Source organism: Oreochromis aureus, linkage group 13 (assembly GCF_013358895.1).
Source record: "Oreochromis aureus strain Israel breed Guangdong linkage group 13, ZZ_aureus, whole genome shotgun sequence".
Lineage (NCBI taxonomy): Eukaryota > Metazoa > Chordata > Actinopteri > Cichliformes > Cichlidae > Oreochromis > Oreochromis aureus.
The window spans coordinates 19,319,102-19,345,014 of NC_052954.1; the positions used below are offsets into that span (position 1 = coordinate 19,319,102).

A 25,913-nucleotide genomic window follows, 5' to 3' on the forward strand; every position below is an offset into this window, starting at 1 on the left:
GAGGCTCTGGCTTACTCGTGGGCTGTTGCACATTTACGGACACTCGACATTTCCCAGGGGCTTGAAGAGAAGGCTGTGGACCTGTGATACCTAGCAGCAAAAAGCCACACTTAACCTAGAATATATCAGTTTGTTGTGTTTTGTTATTTTTTTTGTAGCGTCCACTGAACTATGACCTGCCACTCAGTTAGCGCTGCTGTAACAGCTGGACAGTCACATTTTGCTGAAAATAATATTGCCCTCTAGCTGCCATATGTATGTATGGTGACGCTGTCACTATGAAGCGTTCAGATGGAACCACCTATAGGTTAATGTCGTAGACTAAGAAAGGATATGATGGCTGATTGAAAAATATCCCGCAACCCCGCAAAAACACTGTCAGCACCTCTTTACAGTCCGGTCACATGCGCTCATCTTCTCTGTGCTGGCACAATCCCAGTAGGGTTCCTACCTTCTGTCTCGTAGACATACTCAAAGGCTGAATGCTTGGTAAGGCTGAACACATGATACACATGCACCCTCTGTAACATACCACAATAGACCCATTTCTGTAACATACTTGCATATCTATATTATTGCTAATATATATTGTAATATATCTATATCACTAAAGCACTTCTGGATGGATGCAAACTGCATTTCGTTGCCCTGTACCTGTGCATGTGCAATGACAATAAAGTTGAATTCTATTCTATTCTATTCTATTCTCTCACACGCACACATCCACACAGGTGAAGACGTGCTACGACACGTACACGCTGTGGCATTTAAGCTCTTGCTGTGCCTTAGAGGACATGCTCTAATATTCTCCATCTCTCCACGCTTCCTTCTCTTCAGCTGCTCTCGCTTGCTCTCATTCTGTCTTTGCCACAAGCCATTTTCTGCCACCTCTTAATGTTCCTTATGTCCCACGGGGGTGAGGAGCTCTCTCTAATATTCTCTCATCCTTCCATCTCCTGTCATAATCACCTCCATCTATTTTCTCTCCTTCTCTCCTTTTCTCTTGTGTCCTTTGGATATTCTCCGAGAACATTCAAGGTCATGGTCACTCCCGAAAAGGCTGCGATTAGACATAAGAAGGGTGGGGTGCCCTTCCAGTATCTAGAACATGCTGTAAAACTCACATAAGCTAATCTTTCTTAACGGGGTTTAATTTTGCAGTTGTGTGTCTCTCATAGTACATAAGTAACACCCCCCCAAAAAAATTCTTTTTATGAATTAATGATGCTGTAAAAGCTTTTAGGGAGATTTTTCAGAAAGGTTGTCCTGTGAAATCTGTAACGGATCCCCACAGGCCTCCTCTTCATCTCCCACTGACAGATGCTCATTTTAGGATCTGTCACCCTGTCAGACCTGAAAGGCTTTCCTCCATAACGACCCCCTTCCCACTCTCTCCCCCTGTCAATCACTGTTTCTGTTGCCTAGGTACGACAGTTTGTGGGCATCTGTCTCTTAAAGGCCACAAAGGTTGAATGAAGTCAATTCCTAGGGTTGTATACTGATTTATGAGAATGCATTTGTTTTCGGGATTCAAAAACAAAACAAAAAAACCGTTGTGGGGGTGAGCAGGTTTATTTACAGTCGTTTCTTGGTGTTATGTAAGATGAAATAATACACCATATGCTGTCTGAGGAATAGGTAGGATTTCATATTAGAGCATTAGTAGTTAATTCTCAGAATTAGCAGTCAGTAGCTATAAGCATTATTATATAAGCATTTCTGTGTGTTCCAAACCCCTACATGTGCCTCACTGAGACACTTTGGCCAAATAGAAATATAAAACTAATGGAATATACAGCTAATACTAATTTCAAACTTGAAGATTTGTGTGCATTTATTATCAAAATAGTTGACCTGCGGTTGTTCGTGCAATCCTTGCAGCTCTAGATGGCTCTTAATCTGTGTGGTCAGGTATTGCAAAACATGCCAGCAACAAATTAAGCGTGACTATGCAGAATTTGGAATGCAGAAATCCAACTCTTGTTGTTGTGGCTTGTTGCGGGCTTGCACCTGTTCTGTTGACATCGCCAGAGTTCATTTTAAACAGAGTCAGCGCTCTGAAAGTGTTACATTTCACACCGTGTTTGTATTTTCATGCATCAAAATTGGGCAGAGTCCCAGCAGTGTCACATTGCCAGTTTTTGCAATGTTCAAAAAACTTCTAATAAATGAGAAGCTTTCACGTAATTTCTGCCACAGACAAACAAGCGCACATTTTTTTTAATTTTAAAATAGAGTTGCTACTTGCTCCGCTAAACTTCTTTTCTTTTGTCTTTAGGAGTTTCCACCAGCTTTTCATACCAAACAGTTACATTTTGCCTTTTTATTTATTGCTGAAGACATTATGACTTTGGCAGCAGGCAAAAACAATAATGGAAGAAAAATTAGGAAGTGGGAAGAAAGTATCGTTAAATTCAGGGATGTGAGGAGAGTGCGATGTAGATTCTAATCTGTAATTTCACCACGCACTGCATTGTTTTCAAAGTTTTCAGTGATTTATTGGAAACGGACTGAGTCATGCCCAGTTCTCATGCTTTTCTCTAAAGTCACAATATTTGAGACTTCTGCAGGGAGTTTTTACAGACCCTATGATGTTATCTACGTTAGTGGCCGACGTCTTTGCCGGCATTTTGTGCCTCTGTGTAGTGCATTATGTGTTGATTACCATGCAAAGTGTCCTGGTGGTTTACATGCTCTTTTTTGTGGTCAGCTGTTTTTGGGAGCAAACACTCGCCTTGTTGTGATTTGGCGCTATATAAATAAAATTGAATTGAATTTGTCCCTCTACTCTTTCTGCTTTTTCGTACATTCCCTCACATCCACTCTGACAGATCCCCAGATGCAAGGTCTTTTCCCAACATTGCTTGTGATAGTGTATGTAACAGAATAAACATGTAAATGCTGAAAATCCTACTTTTTTACCTTTCATGGCTTTTAAAGCAAAGCTTTTTGGTGGATGAATGATAATGATTATTCTTGAAGGACATGTTAATGTCCTTCCACCAAGTCTCTATTCAACTGTTCCCCAGAGACCCCAGAGAACAGCTACTGTGTGACCTTGGATGGTAACACAAATTGAGCTAGCTGTAAGAGCGAGTCAGCCGAGATATGAGTGGAGAGAAAGGAGACAGGATTGTGTTGCCTAGTGCAACATTTAGAGCCAGCAGTGTTTTCCCTACTCGATTCCAACCAGATAATTCAACCTCATAAAACTTCAGATTCTTTTCTTTAAAAAGGAGCTAAGACATATAACAACTGTTAAAAAGAAATAGATGTACACTAGACAGATGAGAAGTATAAAACATTACCGAGATAGTCTAACAGTAGTGGTAGACATTTCATTACAGGGGACTAGATGTAGTTCAGTACTCAACTCCTCCATCTCCTTCCCAATAGACTTGGCTAAAATAAACTCAGTCTATAGTGGATTTAAATAATGGAAAAAAACCCCGACACACACCGATGCACAACTCACTCGAGCTTCAGCTCGTTTGCTGCCTGTTTTTTGTCCTCTGTGCCTCTCTTAATTTAAAATTATACAGTGGAGAAGAGAGTATTATAAAAAATAAACAGAGCTCCAGCTTTAGAAAAATAAACACAGTTTTGAAACCGCACTTAATTAGTAAAATGCTTTTGTAGTGAAGGTGGCAATTAGCAATCACGCCAAGGGAAAGTCTGTTCAGAGGTTAGCTATCGGCAGACTGATCATCAGACAGTGTGAAGTGGACTTTCAGTGCCTTGAAAGCCTAGAAGTAAATTGCTTTAATTCAAGGTTGCCTCAAAAGCAAACCCAAAAAATTGGATTTTTGGTTTATATTTTGATTTCAGCAACGTGCTGCTAATTGTATTGAGGCTCTTAGGTCTCTTTCCAGTCCGTTGGTCATATTCTGAGCCTTAGAATTTGTTTGGCTCCTGTTGTTAATAATCACGTACTTTCCGAAGCTGCCCGTGTATTCGATAAGAACACGCTGGCATGAATTGGTATGCTTGTGGTACCTCTGTTCAGTCTCACGGAGCGAATCAGTAGTCTGGGTTGAGTTATGCAGTCTGTGGCTGGAATATAGAGTGCGGTGTTCTGACAGGGGATATCACAATGTGTGCTGATGTATGGGTGTATGCCATCAAAGTTTAATGGAGGTTTCCTTTGTTGACATTCCCTCAGAGAGAGGCTCACACTTCTGCCTCACGGTGACATACGATTCTGTTTCCTAGTGCATCTCAATCTGCATTGACACCATAGACCCGTGACTGATAATGTAGGAGTGGATGTTATGAAAGCAAACACTTGGAATTGATGCAAATGCTTGCTCTGCAGTGCAAACATTGTGACAAGTTGATGAGAAAGGGAAAGCTATAGTGTTGCATCTCTTTTCTGTTTCACTGACAGGTCAATTATTCAGAGAGAATCTGTATAGAATATGAATTAACATATAATGTTCTTCATTGTTTTGAAGTCTGTTAAAAAAATAAAAACCATATATTGTATGTGTTTGGGGATTAAAACCATAGAAAAGCAGAAACTCTACACTGGATTGGCCAGAGATTTTCTTGGCTGTGGACCTCTGAAATCCTTTCTGGCTGAGGCATCAATCACACATTTTGGAGCTCTTCTTTCTGGCTAACCCAGCGAGCCAGGCTGGATTAATGAACAAGCTTATCCTGATGCCATACAGTACTGATGGGCATTCTTGACTTCCCAAAGAGGTTTCCTACTCATGTAATCTTTGGAAACAAATCAGGATTCCTAGAAACCCTTCATGACACTCTTTATTGTTTCAATTATCTCTAGAAGCTTAGTAGCATACATGAATACATGCATGCATACGTTTGTATGCACCAGCAGCAGCAAGATACATAGTAGGACTGCCTCCTTTGTCAGTCATCTTACACAAGTCATTTTTAAACCGTGAGAAAAACTTCCCTTACCTGGATGACTAAGTGGATTTCTAAGTTAGCATCTAATGATAGCTAGCTTGGTTAGAGCTTTGTCACCCAAGCCTTGAGACTGGTAATGCTTTTCCGTAGCAACGGGCAGTAGCTAAGGGATCACTATCTGGTCTCTGGGCTTGTGTAAAGAGGACTTTAGCAATCGATTTCACAGCGGTTTCCAGCAACCACTTTCAACCAGTTGGGGAGTACTAATTTTTTCTTTGCAACCAGTGGTTGCTAGATGGTTGTTAACCAGTCTCTTGGCCTGTGTGACTGAGGCCTTAGCAAACTGCATCCATAAACAGGCATAGGTCAGGTGCAAAGAAATGTTTGGGCTAAAAAGACAAAAAGCTGCTTGGATGGTCTGTACCACACTGCAAGCCATAACATCAGCCACCAGAAGCACAAACACAGTGGAGAGTTCCAGTTTAATGACTTAAAGCAGTGGAGGTGAAGGCAGGCATCAACCAAAACTACCAAAACTTTTTTTTTTCTATTTTCTTTCTTAGTACCAGGCTGTAAATTGGCTTTTAGTGTTGTAAATTTGGGAGCCTATGGCGCTGACTGGCTTTTAAAATATTGTGTTTTAATCAACGTGTGTAAAAACTTTTTCTGTTAAATTTTAGTTGGTTTGTCTACTGTAAAGAAGACATTCCCACATTGTGGTTCTTATATGCAGAATGTCTTTTTAAAATTAATTTTAGTGAAATCTAAATGTGTGTAGGCGTGTCTTTAACCCTTTCTCAATTTACCATGGAGAAATGCATAACTGTACTCTGTCTTGATCAATTAAAAGAAATATGGTAGAAACTGGGGAGCCTTGAGTCACTGACCCCTTGACCTCATACTTGGCCTTAATGTGAAGTGATTTCTCTGTATATTGCCACCCTACATCACCTGCCTGCGAGAGTCCGCTGTCATCTTGTCACAAAGTGCAGTTATAGGACAGAGGAAGTCATTAGATAGGATCCTTGTTGGGGAAGGAAGTCATGTGTGAAATTTTGGCTCAGTTTTAGGGCGCTTCTGATGGCGAGCTGTGATGGGCTCTTAAAATTCTTTAGACTTACAAATCAGCTCAGTGTGTCAGACTTGCATGTGTGTTTATATGTGTAAGTTAGTGTTATTATGTGTTTACAATTCTGATCGTGTCATTTGAGAGCCGCCACCTTTAGCCTGCTTGCAGTAAGACAACCTGAAACCCTAATGCTTTCAAGTTCACACACAAACACATACACCCACACACGCAGACACACACATGCACAATTTGTTGCTGCCCTTTTTACACTTGGAGTCTTCTAGTGTGCCTGCTGAAGTGCACCTCGGAAAGCATTTGACAGATTTAGCTTAGCACTTTAAATATAGAGAGGGATACACCAATGAAAACCTACACGGCTACTAAATAGAAAACATAGACATCATGTCCGAAAGCTGCTCCTCGGACATGATGCTGGCATATTCCAGTTGATAAGAAATGTGACTCACCGATGTCATTTAATCACATGTGAATCACTGAATGTTCACATAAACAGCCCCCCAAAATAATTTTGAGGTATTACAAATGCAGGAGCTATACTTAGTAATCCTGCTGCTGAGGTTTCTTATTAAATTTCTTTTTGGAAGTGGAGGAAATGCCCCTTCTGCTATTACTGCTGCTGTAGTTTGTCATTGCATTTGCCTTGATTTGAAGTGGCGGATGCTCAGTTGGTTGCCCTTGGTAGATCATGGTTTTGAGGTCAACAGTTAGCCCTTATAGATGAGAGACACTGAGAGTGAGGAAAAGTGTAGTGTATGGGGTGTGGGGAGGGGTGGGCAGCAAAACACAGTTGAATAACTGGGTCATTTTAAGATGATGACGCTTCTCATCCCTTCAGCTCAGAGCTGGGTATTCACTGTTAACTGCTTTGTTTTTATTTTCTGTGTATTTTCTTGTGTTTTCTGTATTGCTTTAATTCTTTAGTGCATTTTACTGAAAAACTGAGATATTATAAGATTAATGACTCAACTCAATTTTCATTCTTGCAGAGCCAGCAAGCAGTGCGCTGGACTGGAGGCAGTTCTGGCCCCAAGTACACATGGTTGATGAGCACTATACATGTATTTTTGGCCTGGCATTGCCTCACCCACTGAAAAGTGGTGCTGATGCAGAAGTAAACTTAAATCTGCAGTCTAAGTGTATAGAAATGAATAAAAAATATCATTTGTCTTATTTTATTTAATGAGTTTTTGGACTGTTGCTACTTCTGGTTCTTATTTAATATATACGAAGGTCTTTGACCATGTTATGAGTACTTATGTTACATAGTTTTTCCACCAAAGGGCCCTCTGTAAGCAGTACAACTCTGTAAGTGCTGACAACATATGTGTGTCTCTAAAATGTCACAAACACAACAACTAGCTAATCCACAGAGTTGGGCAGAGTATCATATTATATAGTATATTATCTTAGTGAGAACTCATGAATAATTACACATAACAAATGGTAGGAGAATCTAATGATGTTTTTTGTGTCTGAAAGAAAAAAAAAGGCTGATATATAATACCAATTATCGGTATCAGAATTGGTCTTAAAAATCCAATATCTGTCAAGGTGTATATGTTACTATAGGCTACTGTAATTGAGAAGTTGGTTATGGTGCCTTTGGTTTGCCAGGCAGATATGTGAAGTCTGAAATACTGAGATAACAATAGCCAAAGTGCCAAAATCGATGCTTCATAATGGTAGTCCATCTTGATGGGCACGTCAGTATTTTACATGCAGTCTCTGCTATGTTTGAAATGTTGATTTTCCACCATCACAGCCATCAAACTTCCAAAGCGACTGACACTAACTTTCATTCTAGTCACATTTCCTTAGACTTACAGATGCTCTTGTGGTTTGCAACCTTGTTTTGTGGAGAACTTTTTTTTTTTTTACTCTGTCTGAAACAAAGGGTTGTGCCAGTAACATTGCACTCCCATAGTATTGTCAGATTCAGAATGTACAGCAGATTAGATTCTCCTGTATTCATTGTATTTCTGTCATTCTCTAAAACTTACGGTGTGGTATTAGATCAGTGACCATGCTACTAGTATGAAGTGTTGGCATACCAGACCACAGATGATTAGGTGTCTGCTAATGCAACATAAACGCCTTGTCTACTATCACCTCCTGAAAGTCTGAATCAGTTCTCACAAGTAGTGAGAAAACATGTCCTGACTATTTATTGTTACAGAAATTACAGAGCATCATTACAGAAATCAATATGTCATTTTTAATGCATTTTTTTTTACATAAGGAGTAGTACTCCCACAAACAGGTTAAAGTATAAAATTGATTAGATCCTCTTAAGAAAATAAAAAACTTGTGTAAGATTACTCAGTTTGGATTTGATGCTCAACAAGCATCTGCCAAATACTATCTATGACCATCTTTTGGGGTAAAATACTCAACAAGGCACCATTAGAATGAGATAATGCCCCGTAATAGACTACTACCTCTTCTATTTAGAGTAGTGGTGACATTATGGTAGCGTTTCAGCTTGAGCTTTCTCTTTGTGTCTTTTGTGTGGAACCTCATTGATATCTTTGGCTTGTTTAGTTATTCTTTCCCTTGACCTCTCTGGGTTCAGAATTGCCATCATCCCCTGTTCAAGCAGGGAACTATTAAAAATGCAATGAGGAGTGGGTGGGTGGAAGGTGTTTACCTCAGCCACAATGCGCTGGATCAATACAAAGGACCCATCACATGAAAGTTATCAAGCTCCCATCATCAATAATAAATGGCCCAATCAGCAGGGATATTGAGCTTCTATTGTGAGATGGCTGAATGGGAGAAGGGATCATCGGAGAGGAACTATTATACAACGCTACATTGGTCAGCTGTTGCGACGATGATTGTGATGATCACAGTGAGGATGATGATGATTTGAACCCTGATGTTGCTGCAGGGGGTTATTGCGGCACTTTTTAACTGCTGGTGTGGAACAAGAAGAGACATGCATGTGCTCATAATGAGGTGTTTTCAAGCAGCTTCTGAATTTCTTTTATACTACATTTGAAGACATGAGAAGAAAATGATCCTGTTTTTGTGTTTATAAGATTCACTTAACTCATTCATAGCAGTGTTTTGAGACTCAAGTCTTTGCAAGATATTAAAAAAACATGAATAACTGCAGGGTTCTTGTATTGATGTTATTAATGGAAATGATAGATAGTCGCAGTAACATAACAGACAGCAGTCTAGCATAATACATTGTTTCAGTGCAGTAGCTTGGGAGCACATGTTAACACTTGATAGTTGTGGTCCTCTCTAAGTGCTTCCTCTTAACACCCTAAAACACACACTGTTGTTGCTCTTCTCATCAGCTTACCAATGTGCACCCTTCCTTTGCTCCCTGTAATTGTGCTGCCTCCTTTTGTACACTGCCTGTGTTCAATACGCGGTATTTGCTGACATGAGAGTTGGCATTCATTATTCAGCGCGTGCTATTTGAAAATGTCTACCCATTCTGCAACCTGCAGGAGGCAAGCCACTATTTAATTACAGATGCTGTAACTAGTGTTGCAAATTGTGTCCAGCCCAGATGAGTGCAGCGCTTTGTTTACTGTAAATTGTATTAATGAGCATAGTGGAAGTGCATGAAAGTAATTTCTCTTTCTCTTGTCTTCTTTTTCTCTCCTTAGGTGGTGTTAGTCTTTGCACTCAGCATCGGGGCCCTTGGAATATACTTTATAGACTCCTCAGAGTAAGTGTTAATCTCATGACATAAGGGTGTAATTTCACTCATGCTCCACCAGCTTTACCGATGACAACTTTAGATTAAATTAAATGTGCGAGTCCAGTTTTTTGTTACATGCATTTATTTTGGCCTGCGTGCTGTATCTGAATGATGGGCGCACATGTGTGCTTACTCATCTTCGCAGAGTGCAATCTCTGAAATGCAAACGCACATATCAACACCCCCACAAACACTCAAGAAGCAGCGATGCTCACACGTACTGTACGGACACACGCGCACATACACACATCTGCATCGGAGGATTTGTCAATGGGAGGCCTGTCAGTTTCCATGGTAACAGAGATAGGCAGATACTGTATGTGTTTGGGAGCTTGTTCTGTGTGCGAGTACGAGTGTGTGGGTATTGTCAGTTTATGCGTATCCCTGGCTGGCAGTCACCCAGAGACAGATTGCAGGCCTGGCATCTCTCCGATATCCATTGCAGCTACTTTCACACCATTCAGAGTCTAACTGTACCTATTGAAGGGATAGTTTTCTGGTTCTCTCTAGTAAAAGATATTGTGTTATTAGCTCTGGCAGCACGTCCCATAGCTAGACTACACTCAAGATACAAAATTATTGGCTAAAAAAATACAGCAGCTCAAATGAAGAGCCAGAAAACATTTTACTCAACCTAATTCTCTTTGTCAGGAGGTGTGATAAAGAGATAAAGGGTTCCAGTGTGTATATTATTACTGCTCAACAAAACCTCTAACACGCTGTATGTTTATATGCTGTATCAGAAGTGTTGTTTTTGGGGGCGGGGAACATATTTTTGTATCTTCCTTTTCCATATGCATCCTTGTAACCATGTAATTGTTTGTTAGAAGTTGATGCTGAAAATCAAGATTAGGAATGCATGACAGTGCCCTAAAAAACACACAGTGACTTTGGCAGCACTTACTTTTATGCATTAGTTATTAACCAAAATAAATCTGGAGTGGCTGCGGGTAAGGGAATGTTGTGTTATCCTAACTTACTGATCATACAGTGAAGAAACCGGGTGCTACTATTTCACCATATTTATTCCTTGAAGTAATGCCTTGCTTCTGTAGTTTATTTTTGCTTTATTACTGGTGTTAACTGTGAAATTGTGTCTTGAGGGAACCGAGTCTGAAACAGGAATAGAGATGCAAATTTCTCAAAAGAAGTAAATCTGAAATGCAATCCAACTTATTCAGTCTTATCTCTTAGCACCAGATGAAAATTATTCATGGGATGAATCCACTCAGTCATTTGTACCTCAGGATAAAAACCTTTACTTCTTCATCCACATCTTTTCATATATATTCTGTGTTACCCCCGACCCCAGGATTCTTTCTAATCAACCTTTTTGGAATTATTATTATTTTTTATTTATTTTGACAAAAAAACGGGGATTCAAGATACAATTTTACAAGTAAAAATCCTTGATGGATGATTAAAAACGAAAATAAAAAATAACAATCACAGAACAACTGGTTGGCGTTCATTACAGGATACTTTAAAGTGGAATGTAGTCTCAAAAATCCTTTGGCAGCTGAGCCATACCGTTACATAACACTCATGCAAAAATGATCATATTTGGAGACAATATGTGTAGCATATTGCATCACACATCCATATAACTGATATAACTGTGTACTCTGCACACATGTTGGCCACTTCATTATGTACACCAGTTTCAACCCTTAATGTAAGTTAAGGTTTAAACTAATCAAGCACTAATCGGGTTAAACTAATCTGGTTAAACTAAACGTGGAAGTAACTCGGTGCATGATCTGTTGAAGTTAAAACTTAGCATAAGGATCAGTAATTTAAGTAAGTTTGAACAAGTTGTTGGTAGCATACGGGCTGCTTATCTCCTGGGATTTTCCCACACAACCATCTCTAGGGTTTGCAGAGAATTTTCCAGAAGGAGAAAATATACACCGAGTGGCAGTTATCTGGGTGAAAATGTTGTCTGGTCTGATAAGTGTCGATTTCTGCTGTGACATTCACATGTAGGATCTTAAAACAAAATGACAGCATGCATCCATCCTGCCTGTATCAGTTCCTTGGCACACTTTGAACTCCTGAGTACCAATTGAGTAACGTTTGAAACCACAGCCTGCCTGAGTATTGTTGCTGTCCATATTTGTTTCTTTATGACCACAGTGTTACCCAAGTTCTAGCGGAATAACATGCCAAGCTCAACCAATCTTAAAACTGGTTTCATGAACGTCACAGTGAGTTCACTGTACTCAAAAAGCCTAAACCGTCACCAGATCTCAAACCAACAGAGCACCTTTAGGGCAGTTCTGAAGGCCAAAGGGGGTCCAACCCCCTATTAGTAAATTATAAATAATAAAGTGACTGGTAAGTGTATAGTTTGCATACTACACTCAATTATACTTATCACATAGTAATAAAGTATAGGTTATACTCAATGTACTTAATGTCTGAACACCAAACTTAAAGGGTTAAAAAAGAATGTATAGCTGTAGCTTTCTTTGGACTATTTCACCTTTGAATGTTATAATGCAAACTTTAAGTGTATTTCTTTGTGACTCAGCTTCTGAGATGCACTGACCTGATGTCTCTATGCTCGCACTAAGCTGAGGCTTTCTTCACCCTTACCGTCGTCATTAGCTCAAGCTTGTCATTTGTCATGTGTGTACTTCCACTCAGGGAGGGGGGCTACTAATCAACCTCGAGGAGCTTCACTTGACACTTTAGCATTTCACATCTTAAATAGGACCAGCCTTGTGTTATGGCCATACTTTCACTACAGCAGCTGAAGCCTCTTGTGTGCTCTGCGCCATTTGTTACATGTCAGCTGACCACATCCTAATTCTTTGTCAACTGTCTTCTGAGAAAGACATCTTTGTCTCAGCAGCAATTTGCTCTAACATCTAATTGCAAACAGTATCTGAAAGTTGCAGCTGTTGACCTCAAAATAATCCAGGGCGTGCATTGTGGTGGCCATTGTGCAAATTACACGTTGCATCTACGCTACCTGTCACTTGCACCTGTCGCAAGCTTTACATTTTACTCCCCGTTTTTGGCTATGATGAGCCCACGCAGTCCAACAAGCTTCTACACAAGGGCACAGTTGTGGACACACATTCTTTCTCTCATTATCACCCTTCGTTTGATGTTACACACGCATGTATGTCGGATATAAAAAATAAATTCATACATCACAATGGTGAGACTCGCATTCTTCTCCTCCAAATGCTCGCGTTTAAAAAAGCTCTCCAGATATGACCTTCTCTCCCACCAGCATCCCCGCCACTAAATGTTAATGACTGAGAAATCAATGAGCGCAGATTTATAGGTCACTCTTTTAATGGCAGCAATTACTCCAGACTCACGGACTATTCAGGCTCAATGCCTTGCTTTCCCAATCTGCTATTTTGGCCATGGGATGAAGTGAACATCCTTCTGAAATTGTCTGTGAAAAAGGCAACAGTAATGGGAAGGATTATGGTTCGTTCCCTGTGGTGATGGCAAAAAGAGACATGCGGTGGAATAAGTGCATGTGGGTTGGACCTCGTGAGGCTGGAGCTGCACGATGGGCTTTTATATCTACTTGAGTGATGTAGGGAAACCCCGTGAGGCCAGGACACACATAAGGGTAAAACACTGAAGAAAATGTAGCTTTCTGGAGGCCCAGGTCGCAGTCTCCCAGGAGCTGTTTTGCTTCTACCTTTCTGCAGGTGGGACTTTTCCTGGCAGGAGTTATGTTGGCCAATATTCTCCACAGATGAAAAAACACCAAAGGCTTCTGTGGAAGCAGGTAGACAGAGTTTGAAAGCTGAGAATTGATAATTGGATGCCCTCCCAGTTGAACAAATATATTACTTGTCACTGACTTGGAAACCATGTTGTTGTTGTTTAGCAGATTGTTTCTTATGATTTTTTTTCCCGAATGAATGGTAATGTAGCTTTAATGAAAAAGATTGTCCATCTGTTTATTTTCTCAAACTGCTTGTTTACCACAGTGCACATATTAATGGATGATAAGGCAGTGCCTTTTCTCTTCCTCTGCGGCAGACTTCACTTGCCAAACTGATGCTATTTTGGTGATGTTTTCAATGGGAGGATACTGCGTCCTCTCCCGCCCACATCTGAATCTGCTTTAATACCTTGGCCCATCCCTCGTTCTTCATCCCTTTTTTTTCTCCCCTTCCTCTGTGCTCCCATGAAACAAAGAGGAATGTAGGACAAAGTCTCTGCAGGCTGCTCTTAAAGGGATGCCCTTGTTCCTGCTCCACTTCTGTTTCTATTCTCTCCTCTCTCGATCCCTCCACGTCACACATGCATGCTTCTGCATGCACATGCTTGCACAGTCACGTTAATGTGCAGAGGTGCACGTCTGTATAGGCATACAAACTCAATTTTGCCTCAAAGAGGCTTGAAAAGCAGCATCTGGTGCCCGTAACTCTATCATTGGTGTGTGATCGCAAAGGAGCAATGCCTGATTATTCATTAATAGGGTAAGGTGAGAAATATGGCTGAGCACTGAGGCAAGCACAGGCGACTGTCACAGTGAAGGGTAGCCTATTAAAGGACGCTGGGTGTTTGCAACACCTGACTGTTGTGTCTGGGTTGAATCACTTTGTTTCTGTGTGGATCAGCGAGGACTGTGTAACTATGAGTAGGATTAAGTCATAGTTGACACCATTCCCAAGTGGATTCAGACTTAATCCACAACTTGCAGGGTAAAAGAAAAATGACTCCCATCAAGATGCAATTTTCATCAATTTACCAAAATCTCTCCCACTTGAGACAAAAATGGCATTTCATTATTTTTATCCAAACTCTTAGGGGGATTTTCTCTTGCTCGATAACTGAGCGATTATCAACACTTGAATGAAAAGAAAAACTATGAGAAATTATTAAATGTCAACAACGTTTTTGTGAATGTTGTGGAACGTAACAGCACTGTTTGGTCACAATGGAGCCTCTCTCCTAGACTGCTAAAACTAGGCTATTTAATTAACTTTGTTATCTGCATGTGGCCTAAGAAAGAGTCTGAAAAATATTCCTGGTTCACATTCGAGAAAGCTATAGATGTGACAATATAGCATAACAGTCTTAAAGCATTATTATAATGACAGTTACCTTGTGTATCCTGTGCATGCATTGCATCATGATTAAGGTCTAATGAAAGAAATGACTGGACACATGATTAGCCAGGTCACTTGGCACTTTGTTTGTCAGTTTGATTGTTAAAGTTACCATGGAAACCTGCTGTTACAAATGGCCACATCTTGCCATGTCGATGCTAATAAACAAAGATGTTCTTTTTTCATCTCCTAATCTTCTATAAGTGGAAGCTATTTTAGACACAGCATGGGAGCTACTCCAAAACATTGTTTCATTTAATTAAGCCTGTATTAAAATGAAATGTTTCAGTAGTCTCTGTCAATTCATATTTTCCAGGATGATGTTGTTGTTAAACAGGATAAAGTCCTATAAATAAGCTCACTGCATTTGTATGCTGCAAAGTACTGAACCCAAGCGAAAGATTGGTGGTTCAATCCTGGGAAGAGACAAAAATGTAGCGACTCCTTGTGAATAAGGAAGGAGAGAAAGTAGTGGCTTAGTGTAAATAGAGGTAATAAATGTTTAAATGTAACCAGAGCAGAGAAAACTGGACAAATCTTGTATTAGCGCCTCAGAGGACCAGCTCGCCTTTTTATAAGATAAGAAAAAGTATTACCTGTGTTGAAACAGTGCACTGTGATACACACACTCACCGAAAACTTACAGAATTGAAGGTTATACAGTCGTCTTATGAATAACAGAAGACAAAACTGATTACTTTATATCGGAAAAAAAGTGTTCATTTTTCTTGATTGGTCCTCATCTAGATACAACGTAAAACAAACTGGTACAAAATTATATATACCATGAATTACTCTCAACAGTTCCCATGACGATTGATCGTGAGGTTCTCCCAGTTGACCTTTGGTGAGACCCGAGGTATTCTACAGTCTATAGTCTATTACAGGGCTAACATGGAGAGACAAGAAATTGGAAACATTGTAATCTTATCTTTTCAGACCATTGAAACTCTCTGAACACACAAAGGAAGTTTTCTATCACTTACTGTGAATGATCTGAAACTGAATTTAACTATGGCAGAATTAAAATAATAGATTTTCTCTCTAATGGATAAACTATTTTAAACTGATCTTGAATTTCTGAGTTTGAGGAGAAATGTCTTTTTGATGAGAATATTGCAATAAATATTATATAAATGTTATATAATCAACTCCATGAAATAATTCCCAGAAAATTCTTGTTAACCATGTGACAAATCTATTTTTTTAAATATTAATTTGTATTATTTTTGTGATATTTGCTACATCTGGCATTTTTCTTAATGCAGTTTATTGCTCCAAACATTTTTGTGCAATTTATTTAGCCCTTTCAGGAGGAAAGAAAAGCACACAGATGATGTAGAAGCCTCAAAAACGTACAAAATCTCATGCAATAAAATTGACTAGGCATTAAGGAGTTAATATTTTGTCCTTAAAGAAGGTTGTTTTACATGAATAGGTGATAATGCCCTGATTAAATGACCTGAAATGAGACCAAATAGGAGTAGGACTCAGCACAGCCGACTTAATTGCTTGACGACTTTCATCAGTGAGCTGATAAAGACTTTCACTTTCTGAATAACCACAGTTTATTATCGCTTAATTAGTTTGTGTTCAAAAGAAGAGTTGCTTGTTTCATGTAGTTTAGCTTTTGTGGCTTTGCAGTATATTAAAAATGCGCTCATCTGTTGATTTTCTTTTTGCTGCTTGCATTATATGAAATTGTGCTTTCTTTTAAAGGTGAGCTATTTTCATTCACAGACAGCTTGAGACTAAAATAAAGTCTTAATACAGGATACGCCTGCAGCAGGAGGCAAGTCATTTGCACTCACATTACAAAATTGAGTTGTCTATTTTTAGCTTCCCTGGAGGGATTTTATTTGTCCGTTGCCCTTGTCGTTGCTAAAGTATTTCTTATTTTAGTAATGGTGCCTTGACCTAAATCAATCAGAGTACCAACCTGGCCTTCTTTCAGCTTCACAGACCCCTCCCTGCTGTGCCGCTTCCCTGTGCTGTCCTCTGGAGAAATGCTGCACCTAAGCTATTAGACGTTTGGTTATTATCCCCGACACATCCGTATTTTTCAGCCCGAGCACATTTATTAACACCTGGTGACTTTTAAAAAATGAGACTCAGAAAATGCAATAATCTAAAACAAAGAGTGCGACATTTCTCGTGTATGAAGAGTGACTCAGATTTGGTGTGTGTTGCACGGTGATTGTAAGCATTAGTCATGTCAGCAGTAGCGTGTTGTTGTTGTTGTTTCCTCAGGGAGAAACCTTGTTGTTGCTCCTGCAGCTAGCCAAGGTCATGTGCAGGCTAACGAATGACTGGCTCCTGCTGACGGACTGAAGGTGTTCGGGACTATTTTTAGATCATCATCATCAACATACTCTGTTGCCCTTGAGATGCAAATGACTTTTTGCCTGGCTGGCCCATCTTGCGGTGGGTTAGGTGGTGTTTAGAGGATTTTGATGCTTCTACCTTTAATATCCTGCGAGATTTGCCCCTAATTGTTATTCTGCTTGTGTGTCTGTGTGTGTATACATGTGCATACCTAGTCCTAGCTTAGGTAATAAGCACAGTGGGGTTGGAGACGAAGAGGAGTTTTTCCACTGTCACTTTTACATCTTCGGCTCTTCTCCCTCTTATGTCACAACCTTTCTTCTCTCCTTGTCTAATCTCTACATGTCTTGCTGCTGTCTTTCTTTCTCTCCCACCACCCCTGCTCCCTCCTCTTGCTCCGTCTCTCTCTCGTCTCCTCTTCCTGTCAGGCACGATGGTGTAACCCCAGGCTGTGGCAGAGCTTAAGGAGTAATAAGACCTGTGGTGGGCAGATCTATTTTCCGCAGGACACTGGCAGCATGTGGCCAGGAATCCCTTGTGATTGCAAAGTGTGAAATGACATTGAAAGCAGGAATCTGGATTTTGTCTTGTCTTACACACTCTTTGTGTGGGAAGGTGACACAGATAGTGGGGTTCAATAACAGAAGCACCCGTGCTATTGCTGGGCAATGCATAACAGATTAAAAGGCTTATCATCTTTTTGAATAGTTGTTTAGGTCAATAATGAGTGAATTCATGGGCAACCCACTTTTATCCCATGACAAATTGATAACATGTGATGTTGACGAAGGCATATGCAGTGGCACCTGGACATGGCTGCAGAATTCTCAAATGTGAACCTATTTTTAAGGGATTTTGAATTGAATTTTGTCAGGCCATAGTTTTTGCTAATTATTTGCTTTCGTCCTTAGCATTTAACTTTAAGGCTTCATTAACTATTTCATGGCTACTTTTGAGCTGTGTGACTAAAAGTGTTAACGTGACATTGCAACACAGTATTTTAAACTTTTCAAGTTTACATGTTGTCTCCAGGCTTTCATTGGTTTCCTTCTGTCAAAGGAAGAAACTTGCTGGGTTAATTTTCCTTGATCAAGGCACAGGCTTAGACTTGGAGCTTGTTCTCAGGTGTCGTCCACTGCTCTCTTAGGATTATATGCTATGAATGAATTCTGCCTTAGGTTATCCTTTATAAATCCCTAACTTTTAAAAATTCCATGTCTGAAGAAATTTTTGTTGAGTTGCAAGGGGTCAATTTGAGGAGGGGTGTCTCAGAGTTCACTCATCAGAATCAGTCCTGGTTTATGTAAATGGTAAATGGGCTCTTATATAGCGTTTATCTGCTCTCCTGGAGCACATAAAGCACTTTATACGACATGCCACATTCACCCATTCACACCAGCACTTTCTTCTATGCTTTTCAGTGCTTTTTAGCTAACATTCACATGCATTCATGCTCCAATGGATACATCTGAGAGCAACTTGGGGTTAGTATCTAGCCCAAGGATACTAGGCATGCAGACTGGGGGAGCCAGGAATTGAACCGCTAAACTTCTGATCAGTAGTTGACCTGCTCTATACCTCCTGAGCTACAGCCAGTAGGAATATAATGACCTGGCATCTGTACCTACTGAGTTCCTCAAATCTAAGTTTAGCAGGAGTAAATTGAATAGTAATGCCATCTTTTTCTTGCAAAATGTGTCTTGTGTAATTTCTTGTTTTCTATGGTTGACGTATAGACAGAAAATTGTAATACAAATGAATTGCTTGTTTATGTATAGCACATACTGTGCTAAATTCTTGGGTCAGCCGTAATTTCTTTCCATTTCCTTTCATACTTTCTTGTAATTTTTAACATGGTCTCCATGCTTTGTTACTAGTAGCCACACACAAAAACACATAATATATTCCCATCTCTTGACTTGAATGTATAAAGACAACACAGTTTGAAAGGTGTACAATAGTATTTTGGTACAAGTAAGATGATTTCTAAAGAGCTATTAACTCAGCTAACTTGACATATCTCACAATTGTGCTCAGAGTGCGCTTACAAAAAAACTGAGGAAACTGGATAAGTGGAAGACTAAATATCGGGCCTAAAAAAACTAAAACAACACTGAGATTTCAGCCAGTGGTGTTGGGATCTTGACAAAATGCATGTAATCATGAATACAGACAGCATCCAATTAATTTTTCAGCATGACAATGATCCCAAACACACTGCCAATCCAGTAAAAGCATACTTGGAGAGAAAAACACAAAATTGAACACTATCAGTCATGGATTGGCCTCCCTAGAGTCCGGACGCCAACATTATTGAGGCAGTGTGGGATCATCTTGACAGAAAACAGAACAAAAGGCAGCAGACAGTCAAAAAAGAGATATTTGCACGTACATTTGCACACGTTTCAATAAATGACATTTTTCTAGCAGGATTCTGGAACAAATATTTCTACATAACATCCCCTGAATATTAAACCTGGCCTGACAATATGAAACGGTCTCTCTGGCTTTTTAACTTCTAAATGTTCCACTTAGTTTATCAAGTAGTTCCTCCTTTGTGTATCTTTCTGTGATGCTCAGGTACTGTAGTGCACTGTCAGCTTTTTTTTTTTTGGCTGGGAACAGCTTTCTGCTACATTTAGTGCAGCTTTAGATTAAATTAAAGGAATACATTATTTAAAAAAATGTTGCTTTAATGTTAGCAGACAAAAGATCTTTCTGTATGCGTGTGATGGCACTCAACTCTATGACTGCAGTACATCGAATCCATTTATTAGCACACGTGTATTAGGAGTATGGCTTCATTTTTATTTGTGCTTTTAAAAATGTCCACAAAAGAAAAGCCAAGGTTGGCAAATCTAATGCAGGGAGAGGCCGAAAATACAGTGGACTTGAAAAAAGTCACCTGTCTGTTCTTGTTTTTCTTCCTTTGTAGTTCACATTGCCGTAATATGCAGTTTAAAATTCAGCCGCTCTATAATTGGACTGTACCCACGTTGTACTGATGAAATCATCTCACTGTGTCTTCCCCCTGCTTTAGTTAATGATGAGCTTTGCTTTCAAATGATGATTATAAAATGACTAAACACGAGCTCTCGGTGTAGCCATTGTGTTGTTTTTCTAAAGCGAATAGACGGCAGATTCAGTGAACCACATGAGCCCTGCTGCTGCTGCCATGCTTTCTCTGTATTGTCAAGAGTCAGTCACATGACTTTAGTGGTTATTCAGAATTAGGCCAGAGCTGGGCCCAAGGGAAAACTCCACAGTGACCGCTCCAAATGGTGTCTTCAGTATGCACCATCTGCATGTGTATAAATGTGTGCTTATGATCATATGTGTTTTTGCGTATTTGTTAAGACACTGACTTGCGTGTAGGTCTGCAAACATTAGCTAAGGTTGGACTTCTAAATCATTGTGTTTAGGAGGCCTGTTAGAAGATTTGCGGATGAATGTTTTGGATGCCAAATACTTATTATTTACTTATTATCTGTGAGCTGCTTCAGTTTGATCTGATATCGCGTAGAGATACTTCTAGTGGTACATTATTTTAGCTCCAAGGATTAGATTTTTAAACAGTTGCTGCATAAATTAGACTAACCCATATCATCCTGGCACTCAGCATCAATGTCTAAAAGATCACATCAGTTTTCAGGATATGCCCAACGTATCCAACAAGGTCACGTATTAGAAGTTGGATCATCCTCTTCGAGCAATCTTTCTTCTCTACTTAGTCAGCCATTATAAAAAAGCATCATGTGATCAAGGGTCTGATGTTAACTGGAAGATGATTAAGTTTCACTAATCATTACCTTTGGGGGTCTCATTATGTGGTAAACTCCATTCTAAATCATACACTGCATCCCCATGGGCCCCCTACATACACATGTAGACTTAAACATTTAACTTGACTTTGAACTGTGTGCTGTGGTAATAGCCCAGTGTGTCTTCCCTCACCGCTCTATACATTCCCAAAAGGTCGCCTATAGTCAGCCACACTGTTATGCATATCCATGCTTTTCCCCACAGTGGGATTTCGTCATTACTCAAGAGCAAAACACTATAGGCCCATGACCAAGTGAAGAATGGGGTGGGCACAGAGCCTGTTATTGCTTTTGTTGCGAGCACCAACTCGCTAATGGTTAATCATCACGCGGTAAATAAGAAGATGGATTATATGACAGACCAGACAGTTAATAACTCATTCATCATCATCTGCCTTTTTGAAGAGTAACACCAGGCCAGTGATTGCAGTCTCCACACATTCTCTTCAAATGAGGGACTATCTTTTGGAACATTTGTGTGTGGCAGACGCGGAATAATTTATGCGTGTTGAAAGTACTGTCACATCAAAGCAAACTCCACTTTCAGTATATTTTCAGCCGTTTCATCTAGATGAGATTGACTCTACAGCTAAGCCATAAGTCTTTCATCTTGCTCTATGACCCGCCCCTCCCACTCACTCCTCGGACTCAGTTGACGTAAACACCATCACTGCATTGAGCTCAGTATTACGGGAGATTTCAGTTTTATTACAGTTGTCATAACTCCATATTTTGATCAATTTATTTCACATTTACTGACTGATAATTGCTGTTAACTGATAATTCTCTCTTTCTCTAGTCCTATAGAATCCTGCCAGAACTTCTACAAAGATTTCACGTTACAGATTGATATGGCCTTCAACGTATTCTTCCTTCTTTACTTTGGCCTGCGGGTAAGCCGGCACATGCACAAATGCACAAACGGTATTCACAGCCATATAGCTGTTGTTTTATCTTCAAAAAACCTCTTTAATGCATCTGACTTCATTCATTTACTGCTTTTTATTGATTTTATTTTTATGATGGCATAAAAAAACAGTTACTTTGAGACACAGCAATCTTGTAGGACAACTGACATGCATGTGCAGTCTTTTACCTTAGTCACCTAATACTCAGACAGCGTGCCTTTAGTTTAAGCTGACGTTGCTGTAACGATGTTCCTAGCGTGGCTGTCATGCAAGAGCAGAATTCCGATGGTGCAAATGCTATCTGGATGCTTGACATCCTGAATAAGGAAAAAAAACAACCAAACTCATAAGCTGCTTACACCAACAACCATTTGCATGACTCAGCAAGTAGGGTGAAGCTTTTGTCATTGTGTATAATAAGTCAGCATTGTCAAAAGAAGACACAGCAGTTCGAAGAGCGGGCTGTGGCAAAGTCAGGATGTTTTGTGCAAAATTAACCTTCAGTTGTTGCCTTTTTTTTTCCTTTTGACAGTTTATAGCAGCCAATGACAAGCTGTGGTTCTGGCTGGAGGTCAACTCAGTGGTTGACTTCTTCACTGTTCCTCCTGTGTTCGTCTCTGTCTACTTAAACAGAAGCTGGCTTGGTAAGTTTCCATATCCGTTCAATCTCATAAACTTATAGCTCTCACTCTATCGACCCTATTGCTTTTTCTTTCCACTTATTTTTATTAATTTTCATCCTCACATTTGTCTTTCTATTCCTTTTTGCCCTCTGTCTTTGAATGCCACCCTTCCTTTTATCTCCTCCTATCACTCCCACCGTCTCCCCATCACTGGGAGCAAGTCTCGGAGGCTCTCTTGCTTGCGGCTACAGTCAATGTTCCCTCATCATTGAAAGTGACAGGGCTGGGTTCCTCTGATGTTTCAGGGAACACAGACACAGCAGAGTGGATGAACTAATGGGAGTGAAAGTGACTCAGAGTAGGGCTGTGGCTCTCGGTGACTCTGCATGTTTGCGCTTCATATTCATTAGTATTTGGTCCGTTGAGGCGTTGCACCTGGGGTACCTCACAGTCCTGTACCATCTATTAGACTCATTCACATCCATGCGAACAAAAAAAATGCACATGTAAAAGCATGTGATATCCCCATACACACTTATACACACTCTCGCATGAGCAGACTGGAAAATACCCTAACCTGCATTACATAACGACCTACTTTTTTTCCACTGTGTTTAGATGATGTGACCTAAATTACATTGCAGTGAAAACAGTTTCTTTGTAGGTGTGTTCTTTTTTGGATGCTCTGCCTCTCTGCTAAAAACCTCAAAGACGACGCTCGTCCGTGTCGGTCTTATCGTGTCGCTGGAACGCGAAAATTGTTAAGCGAGAATGTTAAGTTGTAGTCACACTAATACTGACATTTAGCCTTCCTTCGAATTGGCATTTTTGTTGTGTTTGTCTCCAACACTCTTTATCAGTAACAGTAGGAGTGCTCAAATATTAAAATTAATTAAATGTGACCGTTTCAGGGTGCTCTTAGTGTTCACTGCTACATTTTTAAGGATTTCACTGAGTTTTAAAAGAGTAGAGCAGTCGATATTGCCATTGGCAAGGTCTTTGTTAAATTTGACAAGAAGCACGAGGGATCACTCGATAATGCTGGTTTTCCTCTTTTGTTTTTTTTTTTTTTTTGTTTTGTTTTTTTTTTTACATGCCCGCCAGAATCACTGACTCTGTGAAGTAATGTGGGGCTGTGAATGTTTGATCTCTGAGTCGATGAGGGTTTCTTAAGAAGCGCACAGTGGCTCGCGAATTTCACACGGAACAAGCTGTGTAATGAATTAGACATGGCCAAGCCAAGTAGTCTGGTTTCATGATGCAAGGTGTCCTCATCTCCTCCCCAGAAGACTGTTGGTGTTAGGGCCTTGATGAGGATGATGAAAGATTGTGAAATGGTGGTCTGGCTGCTGGCTGATGATCTGTAATGATTATTAAATATCCTGCATGCGGACTTGATGTAGGAAAGAACAACACCTTAACATATAATCCAGCTTCACTGCGAGCTGTTATCCTTAAACAAAATGTGCGGATAATGTTTTTTTTATTTAAAGATGCCCTAGATTCCAGGGCTCTTCATTATTTTTAAATGGGGAGACTCAGTGCGTTTCAGTTTCACAATGGTGACACGAGAGGTGACATCTCCACCTCATAAAAACTAAGACATTTATTATTTTAGTGTTGGACTTGTCTAACAGCAGCATAGTAAAACAACAGAAAACCCTCTGTAAAGCGTTGGGATGGGTTTATTTTTACCGGGCGTTGTGTTTAATAGCAACATAAAGTGCTGCGAAGCCCATGTTATAAAATTAACAGAGTGTCGATCTGCAGTAGGATGTGACGGTCGATTTTAGAATACCAATGATGTGCTGAAAGTGTCTTTTCATATTCAGGTCGAGAACCTGAGAATAGCAGTCATTATTAACTGCTTATATCCTGTATTAATAAGGGAGTTAATTAATATGGAACTCTGTGGTGGGAGGAAAATAAGCACAATTAAACGGTATCAGAGTCGGAAAATGTACCTGATCTGCTTTCTGATGGTGACCTTTGCAATTCACTGTTAAATAAATGAAATTGCCCGTTTTGCTTTAGCTGTGTATGTGGTTGTTCAGTTCCATCAGACAGCTTAACAGGGCCAAAACGAGCTAATGCACAACTGCTGCTACTTTCATTTAGTTAAGTGTCCATACTGTTCCTTAACGCAGGCTTTGTTAGAAGCCATGGTGGCTGTTAAGAGTGCGTATTGTGCTCTTCAATCCCATTGGATTGGTTCATCTTCACCTCCATTACCTGGTAGGGAATACACACCATACACCAGCCAGCATAATATATCACAATTATACTACCTCTCGTTTCAGTCCTGGAGAAGACCGGTGGAAATTCAGTGGAGGTGTGCCCGGTTAATAAAAAGCCCACTAATAAGGGCTCTGCCCTGTGCTCTGTGGTAGAGTATTCACCCACTTTGCACACAAGGCAGTGCCTGTATACGCTGTGCACATTTTAAGTCATGTTCTCTTTGGCTTTGCAAATTGGACATTGATTAAGGGGAGGAGAATGATGTGAGGCTAATGTAAGAGTGCATGTAGAGTTCTTCCTTGGAAAAAGGAATTAATCTCCTTTAACTACTTGAACTTAACATTTCTCCCAAGAGTCCTGACAGTGTGGGATTTGCCGTTTGAAAGACGATCATAGATCTTGTGGCTACTGAGCCTTAGCTTCACACCGTGTAAGTTAACTCCATGCCTTTCCACCACAGCCATTACAGAGGACTACCTTCCCAGTTTTAAATATTTAAGGAATAAAACAATTTTTAAAAGACAAATGGCATCATGAAAATACCTAAAGATAATTGCACAGTCTATTTTATTTCTATTTCATTGTATTTGATTAAAGTGTGTTGTTTTTGGATAGCCAGTAGGAAATGGTGTCAATCTAATGTTATTGAAGCTTCACTGGCCTGAAGAATGTGCAGTAGTTTGTAGCCTTCAGACATGCCTTATATTCTGACATGCTACTGCCTCCTAGTGGTGGGTTAGTTTGTTGGTCTCCTGTGTTTTCCTGCTGAAAGAGGCTTATAGTACCTGATATGGGCATGATCGCTTTATATGGCCCTTCAGCCCATGGTAGGGAAGGGAAACTAATTTGAGGGAAGTTTAAGCCTCTTTGGTATAGCCGGGCTTCTCACATGTTGCAGCTCAGGGAAAAAAAATGTATTGATAAATATGGACTATTTATTGAACAGTAAGAGTCAGTGCTGTGTACACTTGCTGAGGATCTGTGTGTTTAGATTAGTGTGGCATCATATAATCTAATCCTGGCTTGGTTTACTGTCAGTGTTATCCCAGATGAACTGCGCCAGCCTGCCGATTGATAAAAGGCCCCAGAAAGCTGCCCATCCAGGACATGTGACACAGAGGCAGTGCTGGGGCTTGCAAAGCCTCAATTAAGTAAGAGCGGGCACAGAACAGAAAACCTTTTTTTGAATGAGCATCTGGCAAGCTGACACATGTGTGCA

General features: G+C 40.1%; 1 protein-coding gene across 4 annotated transcripts in view; it reads left to right on the forward strand.

The window, feature by feature from the left end:
* The window catches only part of kcnma1a (potassium large conductance calcium-activated channel, subfamily M, alpha member 1a), a 167,837-nt gene that overhangs the window by 81,647 nt on the left and 60,277 nt on the right, over nt 1–25,913 (forward strand). For all 4 annotated transcript variants that reach the window (XM_039622032.1, XM_039622033.1, XM_039622030.1 and 1 more), the window contains exons 3-5: nt 9,592–9,653; nt 21,725–21,818; nt 22,366–22,477. In XM_039622032.1, the coding sequence (XP_039477966.1) occupies nt 9,592–9,653; nt 21,725–21,818; nt 22,366–22,477 (268 nt within the window). The remainder of the gene's footprint in view (nt 1–9,591; nt 9,654–21,724; nt 21,819–22,365; nt 22,478–25,913) is intronic.